We start from the raw sequence: 27,775 nt of genomic DNA on the forward strand, positions 1-27,775 counted from the left end.
GACTTTTGATTGTACAAAAATAATTAAAGTTTTTTTTTTTTCCATTTGCCAGCCTGGCCTGATTGCCAGAGGGAATATTGGGAATGAATTAACCAGGGTGGGCTAACTGGGACGTTGCCTCAAGATGCCAAAACCCGGAGGTGCCCGTAGGAACTTCTGGGGATGGCATGCTTCTGCCTCCCCCTCAGCCCTCCCAGCCCCACAGACAAGCTTCCACCAAAACCACCTCTCCTCATGCCAGCCAGAAACATTTCTATTATAGTGTGGCTACTCTTATCCTGGAGCCTGGGCTCCAACGTTTCCAGCCCAGCCCAGGAAATACTAAAATGCAGAGGAAGGGAAACCCAGTATTTGGAAACAACCCAGGTTTGAATCCTAGCTTGGCCGCTTTCCTGGGGTCTTTTCCCCCAAAGGATTTCAAGCTGAAAGGAAGTGTCATACTATTTATTAGTTCAAAACCCTTCTGTTTTGCACACGGGGAAACTGAGGCAAGACAGGTATGTCCAAAGTCATGCTAGTAGGAAGTGGCAGAAAGAAGGGAGAAGGAAACAAATATTTAAGCACCTACTGTGTGCCAGGCACATGCTAAGCAAATGTTCTCTCAGTTCTCACAAAAATCCTGGGAGGGAGGTGCTATTATTATCCCCATTTTATAGATGAGGAAAGAGAGGCAGACACTGCTAGCCTAGGCAGTGGGGAGCATTCTCTCCTTGGACCATCAAAATCCAATCCTAGTCACTCTCAGGGTGAGATATTGGACCAAGGGCTTGGTCCTCAGAGGGTGATTCATTCCTTTCCCATTAGCAAAACCCAGAGAGCTCACTCCTTTTTAGGGCTCAAGCTGGGGGTTGACTGCAGGGGAATGGGTGGTTTTGTGATAATGGGCTGGGCCAGGTAGGTGACAAAGTGTTGAGAGTGAGAGGGACCCACTGGCATCCTCTCCACCCACCTGCCCCTTTTTTCTCCAGCTCAGGTTCCTAGGGGGACTTTGGCCCCAGCTGGCCCAGCTGCCTGGCCCCCCCCAGGGCCTAAGCATTGAGCTGGAACACCATTAAAATACTAGGCCGCTAAGCCCGGCTTGGCTCTTGCCCCACCTGGGCATGGCTGGGGTTTCCTGGGCAACGGGGAAGCTGGTCCCTTTGCTGAGTGCTTCACAGCTCCCTCTCCTGGGGCTGAACTGGGAGTGGAGGGCACCTAGCCTGCTCCACTCCTGGGACACCCAAGAGAGACCCCATTTCCAGGGTGCCTGGGAGCTGCAGCTCAGAGCTGCCTCCTCTTTGGAGTTTGCTGGGCTTGGTGAGGTGCTGACCCAAGGAGAAGAGACTTCGGTTGCAGGAAGGTCAAAAGCGGCCACCGTTACCCAGCTGGCCTGACCGGTTCTCCCATCTCGGCTGTCAATTTGTGTCTATCTCTCTGGCTTTGTTTCTCTCTCTCCCTCACTCTGTCTCTGGTCTCTGGCTCAACCTGTCTGGTTTTCTCCCCTGTCTCTGTGCCTACTCTGTCCTCACTCTGATCTCCTTTCTACCCTGCCTCCCCTTGCCCCTGCCAAGGAATGGAGTCAGGGGAAGTCCCATTTTGAGGGGCTGCTCAGAAGGGGGGGATTCTCTTCTTTTGTCCCTACTACACAAGTCCCCTAGCCCACGTCCTTGAGCTCAAAGAGGGCTGGCCCAGGACCAGAGTCATGTGGAGAGACACAAGGGGACTGGCCTACAAGAAGTCAGGGACTGCGCCACTCCCCCTCCCCGCCCCCCAGCCTGCCAGCTGGGTCTGGTGCCAGGAGCTGATTTGCCTGAGGTTTGGCAGGCCCAGGAGCAACCTGCTTCTCCTCCACCCCCCACCCCAAACACACAGGTGCCAGGGTGTTGCAGGACGTAGAGTGGGTGGAGTGTTTGCCAAGGGCTTGACTTGATGGAGGATAGAGGGCAGGGAAGGGAGGGTGGAAGACCTAGTCTGGGAGGAAGGCGCAGCCCTGGTCTTTTCTCGGAAGGAAGGGCTGCCCCCACCGCAGAGGAGCTGTTTGGAGGGTCTGCCAGTCGAGGCTTCTATTCAGAGACTGATCGAAGGCCTCCTCCAGCTCTCTAGGCTGCCTCTGTGTCTCTTGACACATCTAGCATTGCCCCTGGCATCCCACCTCCCCAGAAATGTGGTCTTGGGGGGCCCAGCCAGCCTGTCTACAGCTGTCCATCTTACCTCTGTGGACATACCATCCCTTTTCCTCCCATTACACCTTGAACTTGAGACTTGAGAGAAGGAACCTACCCAGGAGGGCCCTAAAAAGAGGGGGGGAGGGGTGGCACGGAACCAGCATCGAGTGACCCCAGATGGAGCCAGTCCCTGATGCAGCAACACACTGACTCCTCAGTCCTTAAAGATCATTGTGTCCACCCTTCTCATTTTACAGGTGGGGAAACTGAGGCCTACTGCTGCTAAAGGACTTACCCAAAGCCACCCACCTAATTAAGGTAGTAGTCAAGACCGGAACTCGGGTGTGCTAGTTCCCAGCCCAGGGGCCTTTCCTTTACACTGAACTCCCTCCTCCTAAGTGAGGGGCGTACACCGGGGTGGCACCCCAAGACTGCTTAGCACCATCCAGTCATGTACATTGTACAATGTCCATGGCTAATGGTCGTCCAAGGACCTCTTGGCAATTTTCCCCCATGGTTCTTGGTTCCACCTTCTAAGGCCATGACATCCTGTTAGCTGCTTGAAACCACAATCCCTTTTGCCTCTTCTGCCTCATCCCCTTGTTTTCTCCAGGCTAACATCCCCAGTCTTTTCAACCCATTGTCCTATCACACAGTTACCAGCTACCCTCCTTTGTTTTTATTTTTTAATTTTATTTATTTTTTTTTGTGTGAGGCAATCAGGGTTAAGTGACTTGCCCAAGGTCACACAACTAGTACGTGTCAAGTGTTTGGTCTGAGGTCAGATTTGAACTCAGGTCCTCCTGATTTCAGGGCCAGTGCTCTATCCACTGTACCACCTAGCTGCCCATGGCTACCCTCCTTTGGAAATTCCATCTTCCCCCAACCCAGAAGGGTGGGTCTGTAATACTCAATAACTTTGGCTGCAGGGATTGGGGGAGGGGGGAAGGGTACTTCTCTAAAAAGAGATGGAGTGATTCAGCTGTAAGAGAGACTGAGGCAGATTGGGGCACACAGGCAGGCCCAAGAGACAGAAACTTGACTATCTGCCAAGGCGAGAAGGGGAGAGACTGTTAAGATGTGGACAGAGATAAGAGACAGACACCATCCTTGACTCATCCTTGACCTCAGAGCACTGCAGCTGACCTTTGGTCATTTTCCAGCCCAGAGCAGGGCTGCCTGGGCTCCACCTGAACCAGAGAATGTAAGCTGAAAGGCAAGCCCTGTTTGGTCTGTTTTATTATAGCCCAATTCCTGGCATTAAGGGCACACCTTGGCAACACTTCCTCTCCAATCCAGGAAGCCTTCTTTGATTGACCATGAGCTTCCCCTGCTGCCTGTCCTCCTGCCTAGTCACTGGGCATCACGTATCTGCCTGGGTGCCTGCAGGCCCAGCCCTTCTTCCATTTCAAAAGTGGCCCCAGGTCTTCACTCTCCTCCATCCCTCAAAGGCAGGGACAACTTTTCCTGGGTTTCAGTTTTCTCCACCATTAAATGAAATCCAGACAACACAATCTCCAATGTCCCACACAGCTTTGACAGTCATGTTGTTCTAAGTGCCACCCTATGTCTGATGTTCTCTTCGTGAGGTTCTCAGGACCCTCTGAATTCTGACTTCCTGGGTTCTAGGTTCTAAGGTCCCCAGAACCATCTAAGAACCATTTCTACATCCATAATGTTGTAATATCTCTCCTGGGCCCTGAATTCAGCCTCCTCTGGGACCTCCAACTGCCAGCCTATTTCCCCTGAATCCTCTCACCTCCAGCCTCTGCCTCCCACCCTACCTAGACAGCTGTGGGATAATGGCCCAGACGCTGGGTTTGGAGTTGGAGGGTCTGGGCTCACACCCCAGCTCAGTCGCTCACTTCCTAGGTCATCTTGGGAAGATCACCTCCCCTCTCTAGGCCTTAAGTTTACTCATCCACAAAATCTGCCCTACCCTTACCCTGCCCTGGGAACCAAATAAGGAAGGACTCCGAGTTTTACTAAAATCCCAAGAAGCTATATATGGGACATTTATATAGGTGCTAGGCATGAGAACTAGAATATCAAACAATAAAAAGCCCTTCCCTGCAGCCTGCTGTGTCCTCAAAGAATGTCTACACTGGGTGCTTCCAGGTTCTCACCACTCACTGCCCTCTACCCCACTCCAGTTCCTATGCTTGCAGTGAAAGGGCCCTCAAGGTGAGCTGACCCTCAGCCCTGGGCTCCTGGCCTTCCCTGTGGGCTTTGACCTAATCCCTGAGACTCCGTCCCCTTTAAGGCACTTTTCAAGGGGCTTCTCTTCCTGCCTTGACTTCTCTGAGTGACCATTCCCCAAGGTTCAAAAGCCACACAGCCTTGGCCTCCCAGGCTAGGGGAAGAGGCTGCCCTCTTCCAGCCAAAGCTGTGCCTGCCCTTATCTTCCTGCCCTGTCTCCCATCCCCGTTTCTGTTCTCTCTGCCCCCTCCCAAACATTCACCCTTCAAGCCTGCCCTCCCCACCTCCTCTGGCTCTTCCTCCCCCGGAACCCTCAGCTCTCCAGACCCTTGCCTGTTGTGCCTCGCCTCCCCAGCCTCCCCTAGACCTGTCTGCTTGAAGACCTCCCAGGAGGGGGAGCCCATGGCACCCTGGGGCTGCCCACCCCGCTGTGGAACAGCTCTTGGTGAGGGCAAGTATTTCATGAGCAAAGACCTAAATTTGACTTGCCCCCCACACACCCATAACCCCCTTCCTCCTAGATCTGCTCTTGAAGAATGCACACTCAGAGGGCAAGAGCAGGTGTTGGGAAAGGGGGCTGGTGGACTGGGCTTAGTAACCAGGTCAGAGACCGCAGGATGGGCCGGAAGCCATCCTTGGACTTCATTTGTGACACTGAGGGCGCTTTCAGCCTGGTCACAGAGCAAGGTCAATCCTCCTTTCCTGCCTGAGCCCTTCAGACCCTAAAAAGCAGCTCTCCTGTCCCCCGGGGTCTTTTCAGCACCTCCAGTCCCTTTTTAGTGTGTCCTAGCTATACACAGTCACACTCGTCCCTCAGCCCATCACCTAGCATGCCCCCCTCACCACCTCTGCCCTCCCCAAGGTTTCTAGAATGTACCGCTCCGTTTCTGTCATGACTCATAGTCACCAAATTCAGTGACCTTTCCTGCTTCGTCCCAGGATGGGACTTTCTCTGCAAGACCCTGTCCCTGACCTCTCCTTCCTGTACTTCCTTGATTGGGTGCCTCCCTGACTGGTTCTGGGTGTGAGTCACCTGAGTTATGGCTCCCAGGCCTCCTGGTCTCCAATGAGGCTTAGCGCCTAAGGGTACTTGGGAACAGGCAGGCCAGGGCTTGTCAGGCACCCAGGGATACACAGGTGGGGAGCGGGGTTGTTAGGGGAAATCTCCCAAGACTGAGCAGGTGGAGGACCTTGTGGGAGAGGGGGTGCAGCAGACGCTGAACGCTCCGTGGCTGCGTCCTCTCCGCTCGCTCCAGCCAGCGCAGGAGTGCCAGCCTGCACACATTCCCCTCTTCGGACCCTGCCAGGGAGGAGCCCGTCAGCCCCCTGGTGGCCACTTCCTTTCTCGAGGGGAGCCAGGAACACATTGAATCGAAGCTAAGCTGGGCGAGATCTCAGAGAAGAGACAGTTGGGAGGACGTAGGGTGTGCAGTCAGTCAGCCAGCGTTTACTAAGCAACCTACTGGAGCAGCTAGGAGGCCCTGGAGTCAGAAGGACCCGAGTTCAAACCTGGCCTCAGATACTTACCAGCGGTGTGACCGTAGGCAAGTCATTTGACCCTGCTGGCCTCAGTTTCCTCATCTGTAAGATGAGCCAGAGAAGGAAACAGTGAACCACTCTAATATCGTTGCCAAGAAAACCCCAAATGGGGTCACATAGAGTGGAACACGCCTGAACAAAAGTAACCTACTATGTGCCAGGCACCTTGCTAAGTACCAGGGATACAAGAGAAGGAAAGTGTCTGTTCACCAGGAGCTCACAGTTCAGTGGAGGGGACCAGCTACGTGCAGGACAAATAGGAAATAATCATCAGAGGGATGGACTGGGTGAGGCTTCTTGGAGCCTTGAAGCTGGGACCCAACTGAAGGGCTTTAAATGCCAAGCAGAGGATTTTGCAATTGAGTAGGGGAGGTGACGTAGTCAGGGCTGTGCTGTGGCTGAATGGAGAAGTGGGGAGAGATGACATAGGCCAACCCACCAGCACCTACTGCAGTGGTCCAGGTTCGAGGTGATGAGGAGTCTGCACCAGGGAGGGAAAGTGGCAACATCAGAGGAGAGAGGGAGGCCTATTCCAGAGATGCTGCGAAGGTTAAATCCAGAGGCCTTGGCAACAGATGGAATGAGGGGAGGGGGAACTGGGGGGAGAGTGAGGAGTTGAAGGTAACACCTAGGTTGTGAGCTTGAGGGATTGGAAGAACGGGGGTGCTCCTGATGGTAACACAGACATTTGATAATGGGGAAGGGTTTGAGGGGAAAGATGACAAATTCAGTTTTGGACATGTTGGAATTAAGAAGTCTACCAGACATCCATTTTGAGAGGTGGGGATGTGAGACTGCAGGGGCAGGATAGGAAGATTTGAGAATCATCAACCTAGAGATGGTAATTAAATCCTTGGGAGCTGATGAGATCACCAAGTGAAATGGTATAGAGAGAGAAGAGAAGAGGACCCATGATGGAGCCCTGAAGGACACCTCCATTAGAGGGAGTGAGCTGCAGGACGATCCTGCAAAGGAGACAGAGGAGGAGTGGTCAGAGAGTGAGGAGGAGAACCAGAGGGGGGGGGGGGGGGAGGGGGGAGAGAGAGAGAGAGAGAGAGAGAAAGAGAGAGGAGACAGAGAGACAGAGACAGAGAGACAGAGAGGGGTGTCCTGAAAATCTAGAGAGAAGACAGTGTCAAGGAGAAGGTGATGGATGGGGTCAAATGCTGCAGTGAACGTTGAGAAAAAGCTTTTGGACTTGGCAATCAAAAGATCATCAGCAACTTATGGAGAGCAGTTTTGGCTGAATGATGAGGTCAGAAGCCGTACTGTAGAGTTAAGGGTGAAGGCAGAGAAGGTCTGCCTGTTGTCCACAGCCTTTTCAAGGAGTAAGGCTGCCTCTATGTAAGATGGGGGTGAAGGAGGCAAGAGGGGCAGAAGGCACCTGAGTGATGGGAGATGAGGAAGGGGGACTTTCTGCAAATGGTCTCCATTTTTTTTAAGTTCTCGGCTGAGAGAATGAGGTGGGGGGAGCTTCCAGCAGGCTGGAGGAGGGCTGCTGTGGACCGCGGGAGAGGGAGTTGATGAGGAAGGTGCAGGAGGATTGCTGAGCAGCACTCGTGGCCCAAGTAAGGTTCCATAACACATTTTTACCGGACCTAGCCAGAACAGTTCTGTGATTTTTCCCACCTTTGTTCACCAGTATGTGTGTAGGAGTGAGGCAGTGGATGGTGAGAGGTATCCAAGGCTGAGGCTTGCCTTGGGGCCAGGCATTCAAGAGAGGTCGGTGTTGAGACTTGCCAAGGGGTCAAGATGGGGAGGAGAGGAGAGAGTGGCTTGTGCAGGGGAGGGGACCTGGGAGAGAGCGGAGGCGCCGAGACAGCGGAGGTTATACTGTGGACAGAGAGGAGCAGAAAGCCAATAGAATGTGGCTGGACGAGGGGATCTGGGAAGTCTTGAACATGGTGGTGGCACATTTATGGGTGATGGCAGGATCCAGGGTGGGACCATCTTTGTGTGTGGCTGAAGTGGGGTGGAAGAAGTGGGTCAAGGGAAGTGAGTAGGCTGAGGAACTGAGTGGTTACGGTGTTTGAAGGACAGTCAATATGTATGCTGAAGCCCCAAGTACGAGGGCCTGAGTTGAGGAGAGAAAAAATGTGATCCAGGTACTTAACTGGCTGAGAAGGGGGAGGATCAGGGGCAGCTAAGTGGCACTATAGTGGATAGAGCACTGGCCCTGGAAGCAGAAGGTCCAAACTCAAATCCAGCCTCAGACACTTACTAGCTGTGTGACCCTGGGCAAGTCACTTAACTCCAATTGCCTAAAAAAAGAAAGAAATGAAATAAAAAAAAAAAATAGGAGTATTGTAGAGGTGGGTAAGCAACAGCTTCCAGGTTGCAGATGCAGATTTTATGGACCTCAAAGGGGAAGTTACGGAGGAGTGAGGGACGTGGAGAACCTAGAAGCAGCAATGGGAGAAAGAACACAGCAGTCAGCTGAAAAGGGAAGCGGGGGGGGGGTGGCGCCAGGGCTTGGAAAGAGTGGGAAAGGATAAGGCTTAAGATGGAAGCAAGCTTGCTGCTGATGGAGCTCCTGAGGGCACCGTGGAAGGTCGGGGAGCTGGCTGGGACTTTGGGTGGGTGGGGTTGAAGGGCATGGGAATAAGGAACTGGGTGGTGGGGAATGGGCAGTGGCGTTTGGCATCACCAAGAAGCACAGGCTATGACCCAGTGGAAGTCTGTTCATCGCTAAGGGAAAGGCCCACTGGATGCTGACATGGGTTCCAGGGTTAGAGCTGGATTTGGGCCCCCCGCTGAAGTCCTGGCTCCACAACAGCACTTGCTGTTTAATTCTCTGTGACTCAGTTTCCTTACTTGTAAAAGGAAGGGATTGGACCGAGTGGTCTCTGAGGCCCCCCCTCCACTGTCCATGATCCCGTTGATCAGACGATGGCAGGGCTCAAAGGCCCAACTGGGCCCCTTTGGGCAGCTCCTTTCTCAGTGGGAAACTCCAGCCATCCACCTCCCTCCCGCACAGCTCACCACTGCCTCCCAGCCAAGGCGACACACCGAGGGGCCAGCATGAAGGCACACACGAGTGTGCACACACATGCACACGTGCACAGGTGTTTTCTCCTTTTTTAATCAATCAATGGTCAGTTTATCCAACTGGACACCAAGCTTGCAGCCTCAGAGCAGAGGCAGTGCCGCCCCAAGCTATCTGTGTCCGTCCAGGGAGGTCAGTTCCTGAGTAAGAGCCAAGAGCTGAGGACCTCTCCACCCTCAGCAGAGGGCAGTAACCTCCCCGGACACAGCTCTCACAGGGATGAGCAGAATACCGCCCTCCCTTTCCCCCACGGAGGGCAGGAAGAACCCATGGCTGCCTCAGTTTCCCCATCAGCCTCACCTGGGGAAGGGGAGGAGGAAAGGAGGGTATATCCTGGGACATTCAATAAATAAGTTAGACTCGGTACCCCACACACCTCCCATAAGGCCTAGCCGTGGCTCAGATCCTGTAGCCCAAGTGGGAGGGCATAGCTGTGGAAGGAAGTCTCCTCAGCCCCCTGTCATCTTAGCCCCCCAAGCCTCCTCCTTGGAGAACCCCCAGGAAGTAAATAAATAACACCCCCCCCTGCCCCCAGCTGGGGTAGGGCTTGGGGGGCATCTCTTTCCTTCCCCCTCCCTGGGCAGTTAGTAAACAGTCTTGGGTTAAAAGCAGATGTGGTTCCAGCCCTCAGGAGGGTGAGCACTGGGGGGCTTCCCCGGGCCCAGCCTGGCAGGCAGCCCCCTCATGTCTGCTCCATGGCTCCTCCAGGCCCCCCACCCTCCTCCTTTGCTGGTGGCTCCAGGAAGATGGGGGTCACCGATGGTGGCTTCTTCACCCTTAGGGGAGACAGGAGGAGGCCTCAGCCGCTGAATCCAGGCCCAACCCACACTCAAATAAAAATCCTTCTACCACGTCCCCAGCAAGGGGGACCCAGCCTCTGCCTTGAGACAAGGACAGGAAACTCATCACCTCTTAGGCAGCCTAGACCATTCTGGGGGGCTCTCCTGTCCTCCGTCAACTCCCCCCACCCCTCCAATCCAGCTTCAATCTGCCTCCGCTGCTCCTGGTTCCGTCCTCTGGGACCAAGCGGAACGAGCCTGGACCCTCCTCCTGGCCCTTCAGATACTTAAGGCAGCTCCCATGACACCCCCACCCCTAACTGATGAACCTTCTCTGGGCTTAGACCCTAAGTGGCAAAGTAAGGGATCAGGAGGTACTCACGAGTACGGGGAGGCCGGGACGCCAACCACCAGGAAGTGATTCTTCTTCCGAAAGAGTCTCCATAGGCCCCGGTGGTTGCCTCGGACATCCAGGTCCCAGATGTGCAGGCACTGGGGGAAGAGTCCAGGTCAGAGGCCACCCCTGCCCGCTGAGCCCTGCCCTGACTTCTTCCTGTGGCCCTAAGGGCCTGCTGCGTTCCCAGCCCGGGATGGAAGGTCCCAGGGAACTGATTCTGGGGGACAGAAGGAGGCTCCTAAATGGGGAGAAGGGCTAGAGGTTTTCTGGCTCTAGTGCATGGCAAGGAGGCATCACGAGTGGGCACCTTGGCAAGCTGGGTCCACGTAGTGAAGTCATTATCCTGTTCCATGCGGATGAAGGTCACGTACGTGCGGCCCTCGGTATCTGGCACGAATGAGTCCTCACATGGATCCATGCTGTGGTCTAGGACCTCGGCCTCACTGGGGACCAGAGTGCCGATAAGGGCCAGGTCCTGACCCCTCCTCCTCCTCCCAGCACCCTCCCAAGTCCACAGGGCTCGTACCTGAGCAGGCGAAGGACCTCTACCTCATAAGCATCCTTCTTCAGGCTAGAGGGAGAAGGACAGCACGGTCAGGGCTACCCTGGGCTATTCAGGGGATCCAGGAGGGTGGGACAGGGACGGGAGGATGGGGCAGTTCCCGGGAACTTTAGGGGCCCACCTCCTTCCCCCCACATCCCAGCCCCACCTGTCCACATTCCGGAGCTGGACGCTGGGGACGGTATTGAATTTGTGCTTCTTAAAGTAGGCCTCCTGTGGGACAAAGGTCAGGATGGGATGAACTATCCCCAGCTGGTGTGTTTCCATGCAACCTCCCCCTCCCCCCTGAAGTAGCCACCTCGGGGTAATGGAAGGATCCCTGGATTTGCACCCAGCTCCACTAAATGCTACTCAAAGGTAGCTGGGAAAGCTAGCATCTAGGTGAGGAGGAGTCACATTGGAGAATGCCTGGCTTTCAAGCCCCCTGGATGGGGGGCGGAGGGGGGAAAGCCAGCCACCAGAGCTACCCAGAAGGCTGGCAAAGCGGGGAGGATCTTGCTTCTAGCAGGTATGGAGGGCAGAAAGGACTTCTCAGGAAGAGTCTGTCACATTTGTGTTTCTGCTGCTGACAGGTCCCAGCGAGGCACGATTGGATTAGTCCCCATCCCAGAAGAAAAGAGTTTCTCTATTCTCTAGGTTACTAGAGGGAACTGAGAAAGGAAGTTTTCCTTGATGAACAGAAATAGAGCTTCAAAAAGACAACAAATAAAGGGGTCTTGTGGAGGCAGAGGAGGAAGGCAGGTTCATGCGAGGAGGCTAGAGGTGGGAAGGCTGTGGCCCGAAGAACATCTGGAGCTAAGCAGCAAATAAGCTGGAGGCTCTTCCTAGGGGGAGGAGGGGGAGGGCTGGCCCATCTCTGGAGGAAGCCGCTTCTTGTACTCCAAGGGATACGTGTCTGGATCAGCTTGCAAGAGGTGGCCAGGCAGGGTCGTGAGAAATGAAAGAGCTAAGTTTCTACAGAAGTGGATAAGAAATCAGCACAGACAGGCTAACTTCGGGGGGAGTGACAACACAACTCGGATGGGGCACATAAGGAAGATTGTGACCCGGAAGGATCAGGAGCCATCCTGATCCAGAAGGGAGGAGTCACGCAATAACTACCTATAAAGCTCGCCCTGGCTTCTTCTACGCATGCATTTCTCCCCTTCCACGGAGATGTGCCTGCTTCTCGTGAGAATCAAAAGGACCCGCTTCAACCTCTTTAATAAAAAGTCTTTGAGACACCAGTCTTGGAAGCTGAGTCTTGGGTCATCTTTATAACAGGGTCAGAGGCAGAAGCAACAGGCGTGTGTGGGAGGGGGAGGGGGAGGGGGAGGCCACTATTTGTCTGCCTGACAAAACAAATTCAAGGTCCCCCGTGGGCCCTGGGGCCTGTGAAGATTTCACTTCTCCTGACCTGTGTGGGGACAAAAGAACCCCGGAGAAACTAAACCCTCACTAGTACCCATCAAAGACTTCTGAACCGGAAAGCTGGCTGCCCAAGAAGATAGTGCCTGAGAACGTGGGTGGATTTTGGGACCACAGCCTAAAGTCCAGAACTGTTGGGCTCTTGGCCAGGGATGGAGCTCACCTCACAAAGGCCAGTCAAACTAGACCTGTCTGGGTCAAAGATGGCCCACAGTGAAGTGTCATGGGAAAGAAGGAGCATTTATCAAGCACTTACCATATGCAAAGCACTGTGCAAAGAACTAGGGATACAAATAGAAAAAAAACAAAACAGCACAGTCCCTACCCTCGGGGAATTCACCTTTAATTGGAAGAGACAGAACAGCAGGTTCAGCTGCAGGGTAAACAGTGATCTGGTGGTACGGCACATGGCACATGAACATAATATGGTCTAAGAAGTGACCAATGGGACAAATACAGAGAATCATGAAAACATTTACATGAACTGATGCAGACAGAAGTCAGCAGAGCCAAGAAAACAACATAAACAATGACTGCAATGGCCACAGGACAATTGTGGCCCCAAGGACGTGCTCGCCTCACCAGATCTCTGGTCCATGAGGCAGAAGGTCCACGGTCACGGTACGCTGCCCATATTTAAAGACAGCTAACGTATTAATCAGCTTCATATCTTGCTAAAAGGCACCACAGACAACGAAGTAAAATCGACATGAAGCATTATGTACCAAACGGCGGGGCATCCAAGTTCTTCAAAGTTAAATGAGTTAGGGGAGGAAACAGAGAGTAAAACTACACTCTCCCCTCTCAGAACAAAATAAAATTAAGAGAAATTAAGGAGATGAAGAAATTAAGGAGAATTTTAGAAAATTTAGACATAATAGACCTTTGGAGGGAAATGAATGGGAATAAAAAGGAGTATACTTTTTTGTCAGCTGTGCATGGCACTTTCACAAAAACCGTCCATGTATTAGGGCATTAAAAGCTTCACAATTAATGTACTAATCAGCTTTGCTGGCTTTTTTTCTTTTCTTCCTTTTCTTTTAAAATATTGTTTGTTATATAGGATGGCTCTCTGGAAGGAATAGGGAAGCAGGAATACTGAGGGAAATCTTGGTGATATATTAAAAAAAAAAAGACAATGATTTAACTTGTTTTAATTTAAGAAAAAAAAAAAGAACGACCTAGTGGTCCTTAGAGCACAGCAGCAGGGTGAGGAGTAAGGCCCTGAAGTTCAGAGCAGAGGGCAGAATGACTCATTCCATCTAAGCCTTTTCACCCACCAATGTAGGAGGACTCTTATGCCTCCACAGCCACTGTCATGGTCAGCCTGCTGAGCCGCCACCCGTGACCCGAGGGGCAGCAGCGGCAGCCACTGAGGAGGAAGTGGGGCAGTAGGTTCAAGTTTGGACAACAGGCAGCCATTGCTGGAGCCCCCCCCAATCGCAGTGGGCAGGATGAGAAGCCAAGTTGCTCAGACCAGCTGCTGTTTGAGATGTCCCCTGTGAAGGACAACTCCTGGGCATCCAATGTAGCCCTGATCAGCTGCTGCAACTCAAGCCCAGCCTGTGGATAGTGCCATGGTCCCAACCCTCCTCTCATTGGCACGATGATTGGCAGTCACTGCCTCTGCCAGCCACTACCCTAAACACCCCTTGTTGCATGGCAAATGCCCTGGCATCTGTCGTAGCATCAACCAGCTGCTGATAATCCCCACAAAGTTTCTGTGAGGAGCCTGAGCCATGGTTGGCTGTCTACCACTACAATGGCGGCTATTCTCCATACACCAGAAGCCATTTTGTTAAGAGGGGAAGGGAAAAACTGTGGGTCTCCCCCCAAACCCCCGCCAATAGATCTGCCAAACCCAGGATTCTAGAGAAAACAGGGATGGCACAAATAAGGTCCGGTACATCCTAGGAGAAAACACTCAAGAGGAAAGCCAGCGATAAACCCCAGCTTTGGGTGCCTCTGCACAAAGCCAGCTGATTCTAGCTGTGTCTTCCAAAAGACGGAAGACATGTGGGAGGGAGTTCCTGCTCTGGACCTGATCAAGGCCAAAAGAAGAAACAAGGGAAAACGAGAGGAAAGCCCAGCAGAGTCTGACAAGTGCCCAAGATTTGGAGGGAGAGGATTTAAAACGTGTCCAGACAAACAAAGATTGTATAACATCTCACACCCTAAAATTAGCTCAAGAGGGAAGAGGCAAAATGATTCTGCTGAGGAAGGAGAAGGGAACTGCTGATCTGATGGGAGCGCTGGGGAGGCACAGGGCACTCAGTGACCAACTCATTATAAAAGACAATATGGAAGACGCAAGGACAAAAGATGGAAAACAAATAGAAAATTGAGGGCCAGTCTTCTAAGAACTGTGCCAGAGGACAGGCAATAGGGGAACATACCCCCCCTCTATTACACAGAGACAAGGAACCATGAGTAGAAAATGTGGCATAAACCATCTGACATAACCAACTTGGCTGAGCTCTCTTTTATTACAAGAAGGCTCGATGTGGAGGGGTGGAATTATGTATCTGGAAATGACTGTTGAGTGAAAAACAAAAGGCATCAGTAAAACCGCAGAAAAAGAAAAAAGAACCGTGTTTCAGAAAGCCCAGAGGAAGCTCAGATTGACGATGGATGCCAAGGACAACCAAAAGGGACTTCCTGAGCAAAGCCGGAGTCAGGAAAAAGCCCAAAGATGGGATGGGATGCTTAGCTGGGGTGGACAGGACAAGGACCACGGAGGACGGAAGGAAGACAGAGCCACTGGCTCCTTCCCTACTGCCGACACGCATGCCCATGTCTCCCCCATCCCAAAACACCCCTCTCTTGATCCTCCCATCCCTGCTAAGCATCGTCCGCCCTTTACAGCCAAACTCCCTGAAAAGGCAGACGGTCTACCACTGGTGCCTCTCCTCACTGTCTTCTCAACCCCTTCCAATCCAGCTTCTGACCTCTTCATTCCACTGAAGCTGCCCTCTCCAGTTACCAAGGATTTCTTAGCTGCCAAAACTAGCAGCCTTTTCTCCATCCTCATTCTCCATGACCTCTCTGCAGCCTCTGACACTGTTGATCACTCCCTCCTCTTCTCTTGAGGTTTTCAGGACACTCCCCCCCCCCCCCCCCCCCCCCCCCCCGTTCTCCTTCTACCTCTCTGACCACTCCTCCTCTGACCTTCCTCCAGATCACGTGCTCTCACCATAGGGGTCCCTCAGGACTCTGGCCTGGGCCCTCCTCTCTTCTCCCTCTATGCCATTTCTCTTGGTGATCCCATCAGCTCCCATGGATTTAATTACCACCTCTATGCTGAGGATTCTCAAATCTACATTTTCTGACCCAGGCTCTGCTGACTTTCGTTTTCATATCTTCAACCACCTTTCAGACATCTCGAACTCAGTTATATCCAAAACTGAACTCACTGTGTTTCCCCCAACTTCCCCCGCTTTGCGGTGAGCATAGAAGGCAACACTACCCTCCCAGACCTGCGGGCTCGCAATCTAGGAGTCATCCTGGCCTCCTCCCTAGCTCTCACCCCCCATACCCAATCTGCTGCATCTCTTGAATACACCCCCTTCTGTCCTGACACTGTCATCCTTCTAGTGCAGGCCCCTCATCACCTCATGCCGGGACCACTGCAGTAGCTGCTGGTGGGTCTGCCTGCCCCAAGGCTCCGCCCACTCCAATCCAGCCTCCAGTCAGCCACTAATTCGATTTTCCTAAAGTGCAGGCTGGATCATGCCACTCCCCCACTCAATAAACTTCAGTGGCTCCCTGCTGCCTCCAGGATCAAACACGAAATGCTCTGTCTGGCCTTCAAAGCCCTTCCCGACCTGGTCCCTTCCTCCCTTTCCAGTCTTCTTACACCTCACCTCCCAACGAGCACCCTTCCATCCAGTGACACCGGCCTCTTGGCTGCTCTTTGAATTTTCTATGACCGGCCTCCATACCTGGAACGCTCTTCCCTCTCTGCCCTGACTACTAATCTCCCTGGCTTCTTTTAAACCCCATCTTCTACAGGAAGCCGTCCCCAGCCCTCTAATTCCAGCGCCTTCCCTCTGTTTGTGACTCCCTAGTTATCCTGTAGAGAGCATGCTACTGTCGGCATGTTATCGCCTTCATTAGACTGTCAGCTTCCTGAGGGCAGGGCTGTCTTTTGCCTCATTGTGTAGCCTCAGCACACAGCACAGTACCTGGCACAAGCAGGTGCTTAATATATGCTTAATGACTGACTGATAACTCCACTGCCACTTTGCTTTCCTCTACTAAGGGAATGATCTTGAGCTTGGGAAGGAGAGAACAAAAATGGCCAATGGAGATCCAGCCCTAACCTCTCTCTCCTGTGCTTCGGTCCTGCATCTCCAACTGCCTGTTAGGCCTCTCCAGCTGGCTGGCCCCAGGCGACTCTCAAATTTCACACGTCTGAAACGGAACTCATAGTCTCTCATCCCTCCCCCGTTCTCACCCTCCCTGTCACCTGGCTCCACTCATAACTCTGGGGCCCGGCCCCATCCCCAACATCCAGGCAGTACCCAAGCCCCGTCCTTCCCACTTGCTCAGGACCCCTTCCATCAGCCTCATAGCCTCCTCAATGGTCTCCCTGCCTCCAAACAGTCTTCCATCCAAGCTGCCAGACACATACATAATCTGGTCTGACTGAGGCACTGCCCTGATCAAAAGTCTTTAGTGGTTCTGAGACCCAGTGAAGAATCCTCAGCCCAGACAAGCACAGGCCCTCAACGGCAGGGCTTCGGCCAGACTTCCCTCCATGACTGACCTTCCTGCCAAACTGCACTCTCGGGTGGTAACCGGGCCTTGTCCTGGCTCTGATTTTGCCTACCTCCAGGCACTATCCCAGGCCTGGGATGCCCTCTCGACTCCCTCCTCCTTTCTGCCCCTCAGGTGCCTTCAAGGCTCAGTAGGGGGGACTCCCTCCTTCCCACAGGCTTCCTCCATCCTCTCCACCTGTCCATGTTCTCTGCCTGCTCAAATGAGCTCATGTCAACTTGTCTGCCAACGTTTTCTACTCAAGCAACCTAAGGGCAAAGACTACCTCACTTTATCTTTGTATTGCCATCACTCTGCCCAGTGCCCAGCACACAGTAGGCGCCTCATCAACGCTGACTGAAATGAATTCATCGTGTGGGGTCACAGCTCCCTCAGCACACACTGACACAAGGGTGAGGAGACAAGCGTGCGCTTCACTCACGTGGAAATAGCCATTCATGTTGAGGCCCACGATGCCAAAGTGGTAGGAACGGGAAACATCGGGGATGATGCACTCACGGCCTCGGCGTTGCTCGGGCATTCGCATCCACATGTCCCAGTCCCAGAGCTGGCGAGGGAGAGGCACTGAGTCATGACTTATCCCTGCCCACAGCAGTAGGACACTGAGGTGGTGTGGAGGAACTAAGGCACGATGGGGAAACAACCAAGGTGGGAGGTGTGGTGATCATCTGAGCAGCAATGAAGAGGGCTGGGTAGCAATGGGACCCTGGCAGAGGCACTGGAGGAACAGGGGGTACGAGGCTGGGCTTCTGGATCGGGCAGCTCACCTTCTCCGGCGTCGGCCAGCGAGGCTCCAGCTCATCCTTATATAAGGATTTTCTGAGCACCCAGCCCAGGCCAGGCATGGTCTCCACTCGATAGAGCAGAGCTGGGTCTTCGGCTGTGTGCTCGTAGCCCTGGGGGTCAGGCGAGACCATCAGTCCTAGCGGGGGCTGCAGTAATGCCCCCCCAATACACACACACAGCACACAGACACCAAGCCTCTTCCTCCTCCTCCCCCAAACCCTTACCCAGGCAGGGCCCCACCTGATCATTCCAGGCAGAGATACAGTAGACGGACTCATCTTCCTCTAGCAGGTGGATGGACTGACTGAGGAAGCTGGAGAGGATGGAGGGAAGGAGGTGTCTGAGTCTCAGAGCTTCTCCCCTGTCTGGCCTGGCCCCTCCCCCCAATTCGAGGTGCCCTCAGTTGGGAGGCCCTGGGCTCTGGTCCCCAGCTTGAGCCAGGCCAACACAGAAAGGAGAGAGAGGAATGAAGGGCTGGCCAGATCGCTCCCAGTGGCCAGCTCAGACACTGTCCTCCCTCCTCGGTCCCAGGAAGCCTTCCTTCTCTGCCCACCTCAGCTTGCTCTGCTCTCTCCTAAAGCAGCTGGAGCTAAGCTCAGGCTAGATTCTGGGATTTCAGCCTGCCCTGGCTGCCAGGCCTGCAGCTCCAGGCTGACCTGAGGGGTCGGATCTCATGCCAGGACAGCCCACCAGGGCTTCTTACCTGAAGAAGTCAACAGCAATGTCCAAATCTTCTTCAAGTACCACAGCAAACTTTGCCTCCTGTGGACGGGATGGGAGATGCAATGGGCTATTCCCTGGCCCTGCTCTCCAGGCCAGGTAACAGGCAGCCCCACTGTCTCCAGCTCCCCAGCACCCTCAGGCCTGATGGGCCAGGAACCCAGGTGTCCCCTCCCCTCCCTTCCTAGGAACTGTCCATACTCACAGGGTAGAGACTGAAGGTAGCGGTGAGGCTGGCCTTGTAGTGCTGGGTAGGGAGGAAGGGGAGAAGGGCCTGAGTGGGACCTGGCCCCTGGCCCCTGCACCCCTGCCCCTACGCCCACACCCCCCTCTCAAGTAGTACCTGAGACACTCGGGCATTCTTGATGCTGATGGGTGTGTGCTGGATCCCTTTCAAACCAAACAGGGCAACCACATCCATGGGCTCCTGGTGGGTGGGAGAGGCCACAGACACTCTGCTGAGCAATCCCCCCAACCCTTGGGACCTCACCTCCGACCCAGCATCCATCATCGGCTCTACTCACTTAATTCCCAGGCCCAAGACCTCTCTAGACTCTTGGCAGCTTCAAACTGGGGCTCTCCAAAGGGATGGAATCCATCCCCCTGACACCCAGAACCTCCAACCCAGCCTCAGGGGTATCCTCCCCCACTCCTGCCTTGGGTCCCACACAATGCCAAGTCTTGTTAATTTAACATCCACATTTCCCATATTCAGTCAGAGCTCTCCACACCCACAGCCACCCTCCCTACAATTCCCCTCATTAACTCTCATCCAGATGGCTGCAGAAGCTTCCTAATCGAGTCTCCTCTCTCCCCTAGCCTCCACCCAGCAGCCAAAATCATCTTCCTAAAGCACCCCTCTGACCAGGTCACTCCTGTGCTCAAGAAGCCTTGGAAGCTCCCTACTGAGATGAGTTGGACCAAAGTACAATTAAAGATTCATTCAGAACTGGCTGCACTCCGGGAGTGGCCCGTGGGAGTTCTGGGTCAGCGGGGTCTCCAGGCACTGGTGCTGGGCCCTGTAGTTCAATAATCTATTGATGATTGGGTTACAGACCATCAGAGGCCTGATCTGCTTCTCAAACTTTCAGGTGACCCAGGCTGGGAGGGACAGGGGAGATGCTCCAGGCGTTGGAGTCAGGATCCAAAAGGACCTGACCAGGCTAGAGCAGGGGTGCTTACCCTGGGATCCGGGGGCTTTGGAATAACTGTATTATGACAGAATTGGTTTCCTTTTTAAGGGTTTCCTTTTTAATTTTATCTTATGCATTTAACAACATGGTTCTGATAAGAGGAGGTCCAGAGGCTTTTGCCGCAGACTGCCACCCCCAAGGCCATGACACCAAGGACAGGAGCCCCTCACCCCCTAGAGTACTGTGCTGAACTGAACAAGATGAAATCCACTGGGGATAAATGTCAAGTCTTGTACTTGGATTCAAAAAAATTTGTCTCACCAGTGCAAGAAGGGGAAGGCATGGACAGTCTTTGTATTGAAAAGGATCTGGGGGTCTGAGTGGACCAGAAGCTCCCTATGAATCAACAGGGTGATGAGTCTTCCAAGAAAGCAAATGTGGGGCTAACTCTTCCCCATGTCCCTTTTACTGTCTAGGGCGCCGCCCTCCTCTTAGTTCTTCCTCCCCCTCATCCCTTACGTCCAATCAGCTTCCAAATCTCTTTTCTTCTGCCTTCCCAACATCTCCTGAATGTCCCCGTCTCTCCTCTGACACGGCCCCACATGGGTGCAGGCCCTCTTGGACTATTGGACTTGGACTATTCCTGCCTCCAGGCCCTCCCACTCTGGTCCATCCTCACTCGGTTGTCAGAGTGAGCTTCCTAAAGTCAAGGTCTGACCATGTCACCCCTATCACCTCCAGGATCAGACAAAAACGTCGGTTTAATGTTCAAAGCCCTTTACTACGCCTGACTGCCCACTGCTCCCTTCCCCACACTCGGCGGCCCTGCCAACTGGCCTTGTTACTCTTCCTCACACGGGGTACCCCATCTCCCATCTCAATGCCTTTGCCCTGGCTGTCCCCCCTGCCTGGCATGCTCTCCCTCTCTGACTCCCTAGCATCCTTCAAGGCTCAGCACAAGCTCTTCCTTCTCCACGAGGCTTTCCCTGATCCCCAGCTGCTAATGCTTCCGCCTAAGATGATCTGGCCTCTACTCAGACGTGTATAAATACACATCTAAGGAGTTGTTGTCTGCATGCTGCCTTGTTGTCTACTCTGCCTCGACTGCGAGCTACTTGAGGGCAGGGACTGCATGGCCAGTGCCTAACCACAGACAGTTGTTGACTCATTAGTTGTACTGGTGTCCTGGGTACATCTCCTCAGGGGGAATACAGGCTCCCTGTAGGCAGGAGATGAGGTCTGTGCAGCTCCACGGCCCAGCCCCTGCCTCTCATGAATGCTATCCAATGCTTTCTCCCCAACAGCACCGGGGCAGGGGGAGGGGGGGGTGAAAGTGCCCATTTTACAGATGGGGAGCCTGAGTCTGGAAGCTGGGATTCTAAGCCTACACACCCAGCATCCTTTTACAAAGGAAGGAAAGGGGATCAGGCTGTCTCTGGTGCCAGTGACATAGCCAGCCCAGTCCACAGAAGAGAAGGGGCCAGGGCTGGGCCGCAGGGTCCCAGACCCCAAGGGAGAAGGGCTACTGAAGAGAAGCTATTCTGTTTTACCAATGAGGAACACTGCTTGTCCAGGAGGACCCAGCTAGTGAGGAGCAGAGTCTTTGGCCAGGTCAGATTCTTGGCTCCACCTCCAACCCTAGGACCTACCTCATAGTAGCCATCGATGAAGACCGTGATCATGTGGGGGTTCACACCCTGAGCAGAGAGGAGAGATCGCAGCATCCTAGGGAACCAGGCACATGGGAAGCAGACATCAAGGCTCCACCCAACACATTTCTAAATCACCTGTGCTGGCAGAGAGGCCTGATTGCTCCCCAGATTCACCTGCACAATAAGGTGAACACCTCGCCCTGGACTCTCTTTTGCAGGTAGGTGGACCCATCTCCCTACCTAAGGCTCAATATAGGTAAGGTGAGCCATCCCCTCCCCCTGAGCTCACCTGTACAGGTAGGTGGGACTCATCTCCCTTCCCTGGGCTTAACCTCTACAGGGAAGGTGACCTTAGGCTCACCTATACAGGTAAGTGGGATCACCTCCCCACCTGAGACTCTATACAGGCAAGGTGAGCTATTCCCTCACCCTGAGCTCACCTATATAGGTAGGCGGGCCCATCTCCCTTCCTAGGCTCATCTGTACAGGCCTCATCTTCCTTCCCTAGGCTTAACCTGTGCAGGTAACGCAGGCCATCCCCTCCCTCTGAGCTTAGGTATACAGGTAGGTGGGCCCATTTCCCTTCCCAAAATTCACCTGTGCAGGTAAGGTGAGCCATCCCATCACCCTGGGCTTACCTGTACAGGGTTAGGGGGTGGTCCCATCTCCCTAGCCAGGGCTCACCTGTACAGGTAGTTAGGCCGGTTCCCTGCAATGACTGCCACAGGCACATCGGCAACCTTGTTGTTGGGAAGCTGGAGGGTTGAGGGGAAAGGAAGATTAGAACTCAGCTCCCATTGAGGCCTCTCCTTCCCAAGGGAAAAGGCCTCAGAGAGTCTTACATGAACTTTGGGTGTGACCTGGGTCCCAGGGTGAACTACTCTCATTTCGGAAGCGAGAGAAACACTTAATCAGTTGACACGGTGCTGAAGACAATGTGGTGTGATAGCTACAACTTAGTTTTGGGGCCAAGAAGACCTGATTTCAAACCCTGCCTCTGGCCCAGCTGTGCGACCCTGGGCAAGCCACTCTGCCTTTACAGGTCTCAGTCTCCATTTCTGTAAGATGGGTATAATCATAATACCAATAGTTCCCCTGTCACTGGGCTTCTAGTGAATCCCAAATTCCCTTTTCTTAGGCTCCCTTTGTGGAACCCATTCCCTGCTTCTCCTCTACCCATGGTCACCATAGTGGACACAGCAAGTATCATACTGCGATAGCTAGCAAACACTGAAGGGATGACAGGTGGCCAGGCTGGGTGTTCCACTGGGAGCACCCAGAAGTCTGGAGAAATCCAGGAGGGCCTGAAGTGAAGTGGACCCCTAGCAGGCTTATAGGAGGGCCTGAATTGGGCAAGCAAAGATGGGATGAGATCTGTATTGTCGGAGGGGAGGTCCACAGCAGGGAAGGCCCAGATCTATACTCAAACATCCTTAGCACCCGGGTCCTGGGTACTTGTTGTCCTCTGGCCTTGGTGGTCTTGGTTTGTTCCCCTGGCCCGACCCCCTATCCTAAGCCCAGCCCAGCCCCTCCCCCCTCCTCCCTGAACAGCTCCTGATACCCTCCCTCAGCCCCTGCTCCTGCCTCCAGATCCCACCCCTGAGCTCTGCTCACTCACCGGGTCAGGGTTGAACTCAATGGGGGTGGGGTCCCCACAGCTGCACACACTCCCATAACCCTCCACTTTGCTGCAGAAGCGTTTTCTACGACGGTTCAGCTCAGTGTCTGCCCAGTGACACTCTGCCTCTGGGGGGCACAGAAGGGATCTCACCTGGGTCCTCTCCCCGACCTCCTCTTCCCATCCTTCAGGCCAGACAGCAGGAACTCTCTAGCCCTGAAGATCCTTGGGTCTCGTTCCAGCACCCTTGAGGCCCTGAACCTCTCTCTTCCCCCAGGTCCCCCCCCAGGGCTCAGCCCAGGCATCCAGTATGTCCCAGGCTCAAGTGACGCTCCTAGCCCTCAAGGCCCTCAACGGTCCTCTAGGCAAGGCCATCTCCCAGGCCCCTGCTTCTAACACCCCAACTCAGCCCCAGTCCAGCTGGCCCCCCTCAGGTCCCACCTTCAGCCGAGCTCAGCGGGACATCCGTCTTTAGCAGGATGGGCTCCCCCCATGAAGACAAAGTAGGTGATTTGGAGTGTTTCTCACCAAGAACAGCACCTGGTGAGGGTAAGGAGCATGGACAGGGGCTAAGAGGAGAAAGGGGCCCAGCTCTTGGGCCCAGGCATCCTAGGCTCTGCTTCCTGGCTGGTCCTCCTGGCCCCAGCCCCTTGCCCTGTTCCAGGAAATCCCAATGATTTCTGAAGCCTTAAGTGTACCACCCCCCCACCCCCACCCCAGCCTAGGCTTCCACCAGTCCTTTGGGAGGCAGGGTAGGCAACATGGCAGGAGCTGCTGCCTTACCTCCCTTCCAGCCAACGAAAGCCCATGTGTCCCGCCAGCCCAGCACTGGCCCTGCTTGGCTGCCCAGGCTCCGAAGGAGGGCCTTGGCTGTATCCTTGAGGTGGAATGAGCCCTCATCCTAGAAATCAGATAGGGTCAGGCCTCAGAGTCAGTCCATTCCACAGCCTGGCTCCTCCCCTGTTCCCAGCCCAGCAGAGGCTGGGTCAGGACCAAGGGCAGGGCAATCACACTGACCTTGACAGTACAGATGATCACCCGGCCGGGGGCCACCATGTTGAGGAAGAGAACCATGGCCTCATCTTCATGGGGGGAGTACGTGTCAAACACCCGCTTTGCCATCACGTGGCCCTGAGAGATTGAGGGGTGAGAGAGCCAAGTGAGGTGCTAGCATCCACCTTCAGAGTCCCCCATCCCCCAGCAGGACCCAGGTCTCACCGTGGCCTGGTTGAGAACAATGACGTGGATGCCTCGTCCCTGCTCCCGAGCCTCATCTTCCAGGACCTGGGGGGTGGGGAACCAGTGAGACGAATCAGGCAGACAGTGGGCTGAGGCGAAGGACCTTTAAGCTCATCCAGGCTGCCCCCCTCCTTTTACAAATGGGGAAACCGAGGCCAAGAAGCCTGAAGCAAGTTGCCCAAGATCCCACAGCCAGTGAAGAGCATGTGTCGGGATTTGAATCCAGCTCTCTTGCCTCCAGTTCTGTGTCCTTTATTACTTCACCCCTTTGTCTGGCATCACTGTCCTTTGAGGACACTGAGCAGCTCTGCCTTCTTGTGACTGGGGGCGGGGGGAGGAGTGAGAAAACTTCCACAAAGGTACTATGCAGTATTGGAAGCATTGTTACTCCCGCTGCTGCTGCTACTACTACCCTAATTATAACGGCTGGGTGATCCTGGGCGAGGTTCAGGCCTACTTCTTCACTGGGCTGCCTGAGGCTGAGGCTGGGATCCCAAGCCAGCCCCACGTCCTGCCTCCTTCCACAATGCAGGGGAAGGGAATCAGGCTGGTCCTGGTGCTGGTGACATGACAGGGGAGAAAGGGGACAGAGCAGAGTGTTGAGGTCCCAGGGAGAAGGGAAGCTATTCTGTTTTACCAATGAGGAACATGACTTGGCTAGGGTCACACAGCTAATAAGGAGCAGAGGCAGCATTTCAGTATCTGCTCCCACCTGGGCACTTAAATGTTAATGGCACATTACTGCCTTGTGAAGTAAGAAACAGCAAACCCAATGGATTCAGAGAGACATGAGAAGATTCATATGGACTGATGCAGAGTGGGTCTGAAGGACCAGGCAAACACCAGACCTCACGAGCGTAATCACGTAAATGCAACAATTGAAACAAGAGTGTCCAATTAAGACAGGGCTCAGCCCCAAAGCTGGGCTGTGATGAGGCTCCTGCCTCCCTCCTTCTCTCCCTTGCAGAGGTGGGGGACTACGGGTGAGGAGCACTACAGATAACACTAGATTTTTCCAAAGCCTGTTTAGTTCTGCCAAAGTGTGTGGTTCCCTACCTTTCTCCCTTGAGGGTTCTCAAAGTCAGAGACAGCCACAGCCATGGCAAGGGAGAAGGCAATCAGTTGTTTAGTCTGGTCGATTCTATGTGTGAAGCACCCTTCCCCTCTCCTCTAATCTCACAGCCCCCTGTTCCCTTACCTGGGCTATTGCAACAACCTCCTACCTGGTCTTCCTGATTCTACTCTTTTCCCTTAGCGCAGGTGCTCCCTGCTTACAGCAGGTGCTTAATCAATGTTTATCGACCGACTGACTGACCGACCCAACCTCCTCCTAGCTGCCAAAACAATCTTCCTACTGGAGATTCCCCTGACCACCTCCTTCCCCTGCTCAAGAAGGTTCTGGGGCTCTCTAGTCCCTATAGAATGAAACTCCTGACCCTGAAATCCTTCCAGCTCCCAACCACCTTCGAAAACATCCCCCATCACTCCCCTCGGACCCACTCTAGGTTCTGGCCAAAGGGGCTGCTTGGCTGCTCCCTGGACCTGACATTCCACCCCCATCCCTGGTTCTTTGCCAGGCTACTTTCTATTCCTCTCATACGGTTCTTTCTCACTTCCGTCTCTCAGCGTCTCAGATGCATGGACTTGCTCATCCTTCTCTTTTTTCAGAGGAACAAACTGAGGCTCCCAGAAAGGAAGGGCTTAGAGTTTCACAGTCAGTCAGGTCAGAATGCAGGCCTCCTGACTCCCAGGCTCCCCCTGGCTGTCTTGTCTCCTTCCTAGCAGAGGGAGCTCCTCCAGGACTGGGCCTAGGCCTTCCCCCGTCTGCCCCCCAACCCTCCAATAGTGCTGCTGGAAAAGGTTCCCTCGGCCAGACTGGGGATTCCCCCAGGACCCTGCCCTCCTGGGATCCCTCAGCCTCAAGGTCTAACCCTAGGTCTGTCTATTTCACTGGGCAGCCAGGGGATCTTTCTGGGGAAGGCAGCTTGAGGGTACACTGGCCCCACTAGGACCTGGAGGGGATGGGGAACAAGACGATTCACCCCACTCACCGTAGTGCCATCCACAGCCACGTATACTTTGCTTCGGCTGGAGTAGACCTCAACATCTAGCACCCTGTGGGGGCCGGCAGCACCCCGCCTCGGGGGCTCCTGGTGCTGCAGGGTCTCTTCTAGGGGATAAGGTGAGAGAAGATCAGGATCAGCTCCTCCTCTCCTGCCCCACACCCTGAGGTTTTGGCCCCCCTCTCATAAGGCCTCCCTGTCCCCCCAGACCATCCCCTCAAACCATAGTCCTGCTCTGACTCCAGGTCCTCGCCATCCTCGCTGATCCCTCGACGGGTGTCCAGGATCAGTTTGATGTTGACGAGGACCGTCACCAGCAGAAACAGCACAGCCCCTGTCTGCAGGAGAAGGGGGAAATTGGAGCAAAGGGATAGAAGGGAAGGCCCTCTGGGCCCTGGGGCAGTGACAGCCTGAGCAAACACTAATGCCAAGCCACCTCCTTCAAAGTCCAGTGCCAGGGTTCAGTCTGAGTAGAGGAGTCCAGGACCCAGAGGCTTAAGTGCTACCACCAGCCCCTCTGGGAAGGTCTCCCTGATTCTGGTAGCCCACTAAGGCTCTCTGCCTGGGCAGACAGTCTCTGAGGCCCCTCCTCCTCCTCCTGCAGCTGCTACAATGTTACTTTACTGGTTTTTATTGAGAACCTGGGTCCCCTCAGCCAGACCGGGGCCTCCTCCTCTGTCCCCTACCCCCAAGCCTGGGAGCCCAATGAGGGCAAGGTCCTCATCAGCTCCTCCTCTGCCTCCCCACAAGGCAGGGGCCTGGGGCTGTTCTTACTCCCAGCTACCCCGAAACCCGAGCACACCCAGAGCTGGGCCCATATGGGATGGGAGCAGCTCGGCAAAGATGGGCAGCAAAGGGGCACTGCCCCACAGCCCAAACCCCTGGGGGGATGTAAGGGCACACGACATGAGGGAGACGACTCGGGGGCAGGGCTGACTCCGGGGAAGGCTTCCCGGGAGAGGGGGGCTTGGCGAGGAGGAGACAAAAAGGGTCGGGGCACCCGCCGGGCTGCAGCCCCACCTGGCAGAGGCGCCGCACGAGGCGCTGGTTCGTCAGCCGGTACTTCCAGGCCAGGTACCAGCCCCGCTTCTTCCTGACCCCGAAGGGCTTCCCCGAGGGGCCAGGCTTCCACTCGTCCATGCCCGGAGCGGCCCGGGCCCCGGGCTCCTCACTGGGGCCTCCCGGGGGCCCCCGTCATTGCACACCTGGCGACATCGGAGGTGGGGAGCCGTGAGGGGCTCAGCCCGCCCCTCCCAGGCTGGACAGCCTGGCCTTAGACGGAAAGGCCCCTTGCAATGGGTGCAGCGGGTGCGGGCCGGGCCCCAGCCCCCGGCAGTGCACCCCTCCTGGAGGCCCCCCGGCTCCAGGTCCCCGCCCCCGCCCCCAGCAGTGGACCCGTCTTGGAACACCCCCCCCAGCTCCAGCTCCCCGCCCCCGCGATCGCCTCCTCTCCTCCCTCGCGCACTCACGGCCGTCAGGGGGCGCCACGGCGCCCGCCCGGCGCAGTCCGGGCAGGCTCAGGGCCGGCAGCAGCTGCAGCGGCGGCAGCAGAAGCAGCAGCGGGTGGGCCCGGAGCGAGCCGCCTCCTCCATGCTGCCTCCCGACCCGTCCCCGTCCCGTAGCTTCCGGTCTCCGCTGGGTCAGAGGCCGGAGGAGGGCGGGGCTTAAAAGGCCGCGGAGCGGTAGGGGCAGGAGAAGAGAAGGGGGGAGGG

The 27,775-nt window shown here is 54.9% G+C and overlaps 1 protein-coding gene across 1 annotated transcript; it reads right to left on the reverse strand.

Moving 5' to 3' along the window:
• Positions 1-8,944: 8,944 nt before the first annotated feature.
• On the reverse strand, positions 8,945-27,240 carry POMGNT1 (protein O-linked mannose N-acetylglucosaminyltransferase 1 (beta 1,2-)). The gene is made up of 21 exons (XM_027838106.1): positions 27,084-27,240; positions 26,287-26,401; positions 26,052-26,170; positions 23,980-24,045; positions 23,779-23,892; positions 23,545-23,662; positions 23,203-23,301; positions 22,762-22,889; positions 21,828-21,898; positions 21,141-21,216; positions 18,702-18,785; positions 18,564-18,605; positions 18,342-18,400; positions 17,879-17,951; positions 17,620-17,748; positions 17,274-17,399; positions 10,815-10,879; positions 10,631-10,675; positions 10,412-10,547; positions 10,090-10,199; positions 8,945-9,704 (listed from the first exon to the last, which is right to left on the reverse strand). The coding sequence occupies exons 1-21, from the start codon at positions 27,201-27,203 to the stop codon at positions 9,611-9,613; spliced, it is 1,989 nt and encodes a 662-aa protein (XP_027693907.1). The 5' UTR covers positions 27,204-27,240; the 3' UTR covers positions 8,945-9,610.
• Between the last annotated feature and the right edge of the window lie 535 nt (positions 27,241-27,775).

This window comes from Vombatus ursinus, unplaced genomic scaffold (assembly GCF_900497805.2).
Source record: "Vombatus ursinus unplaced genomic scaffold, bare-nosed wombat genome assembly UNPS02014825.1, whole genome shotgun sequence".
In the NCBI taxonomy this organism is placed as follows: domain Eukaryota; kingdom Metazoa; phylum Chordata; class Mammalia; order Diprotodontia; family Vombatidae; genus Vombatus; species Vombatus ursinus.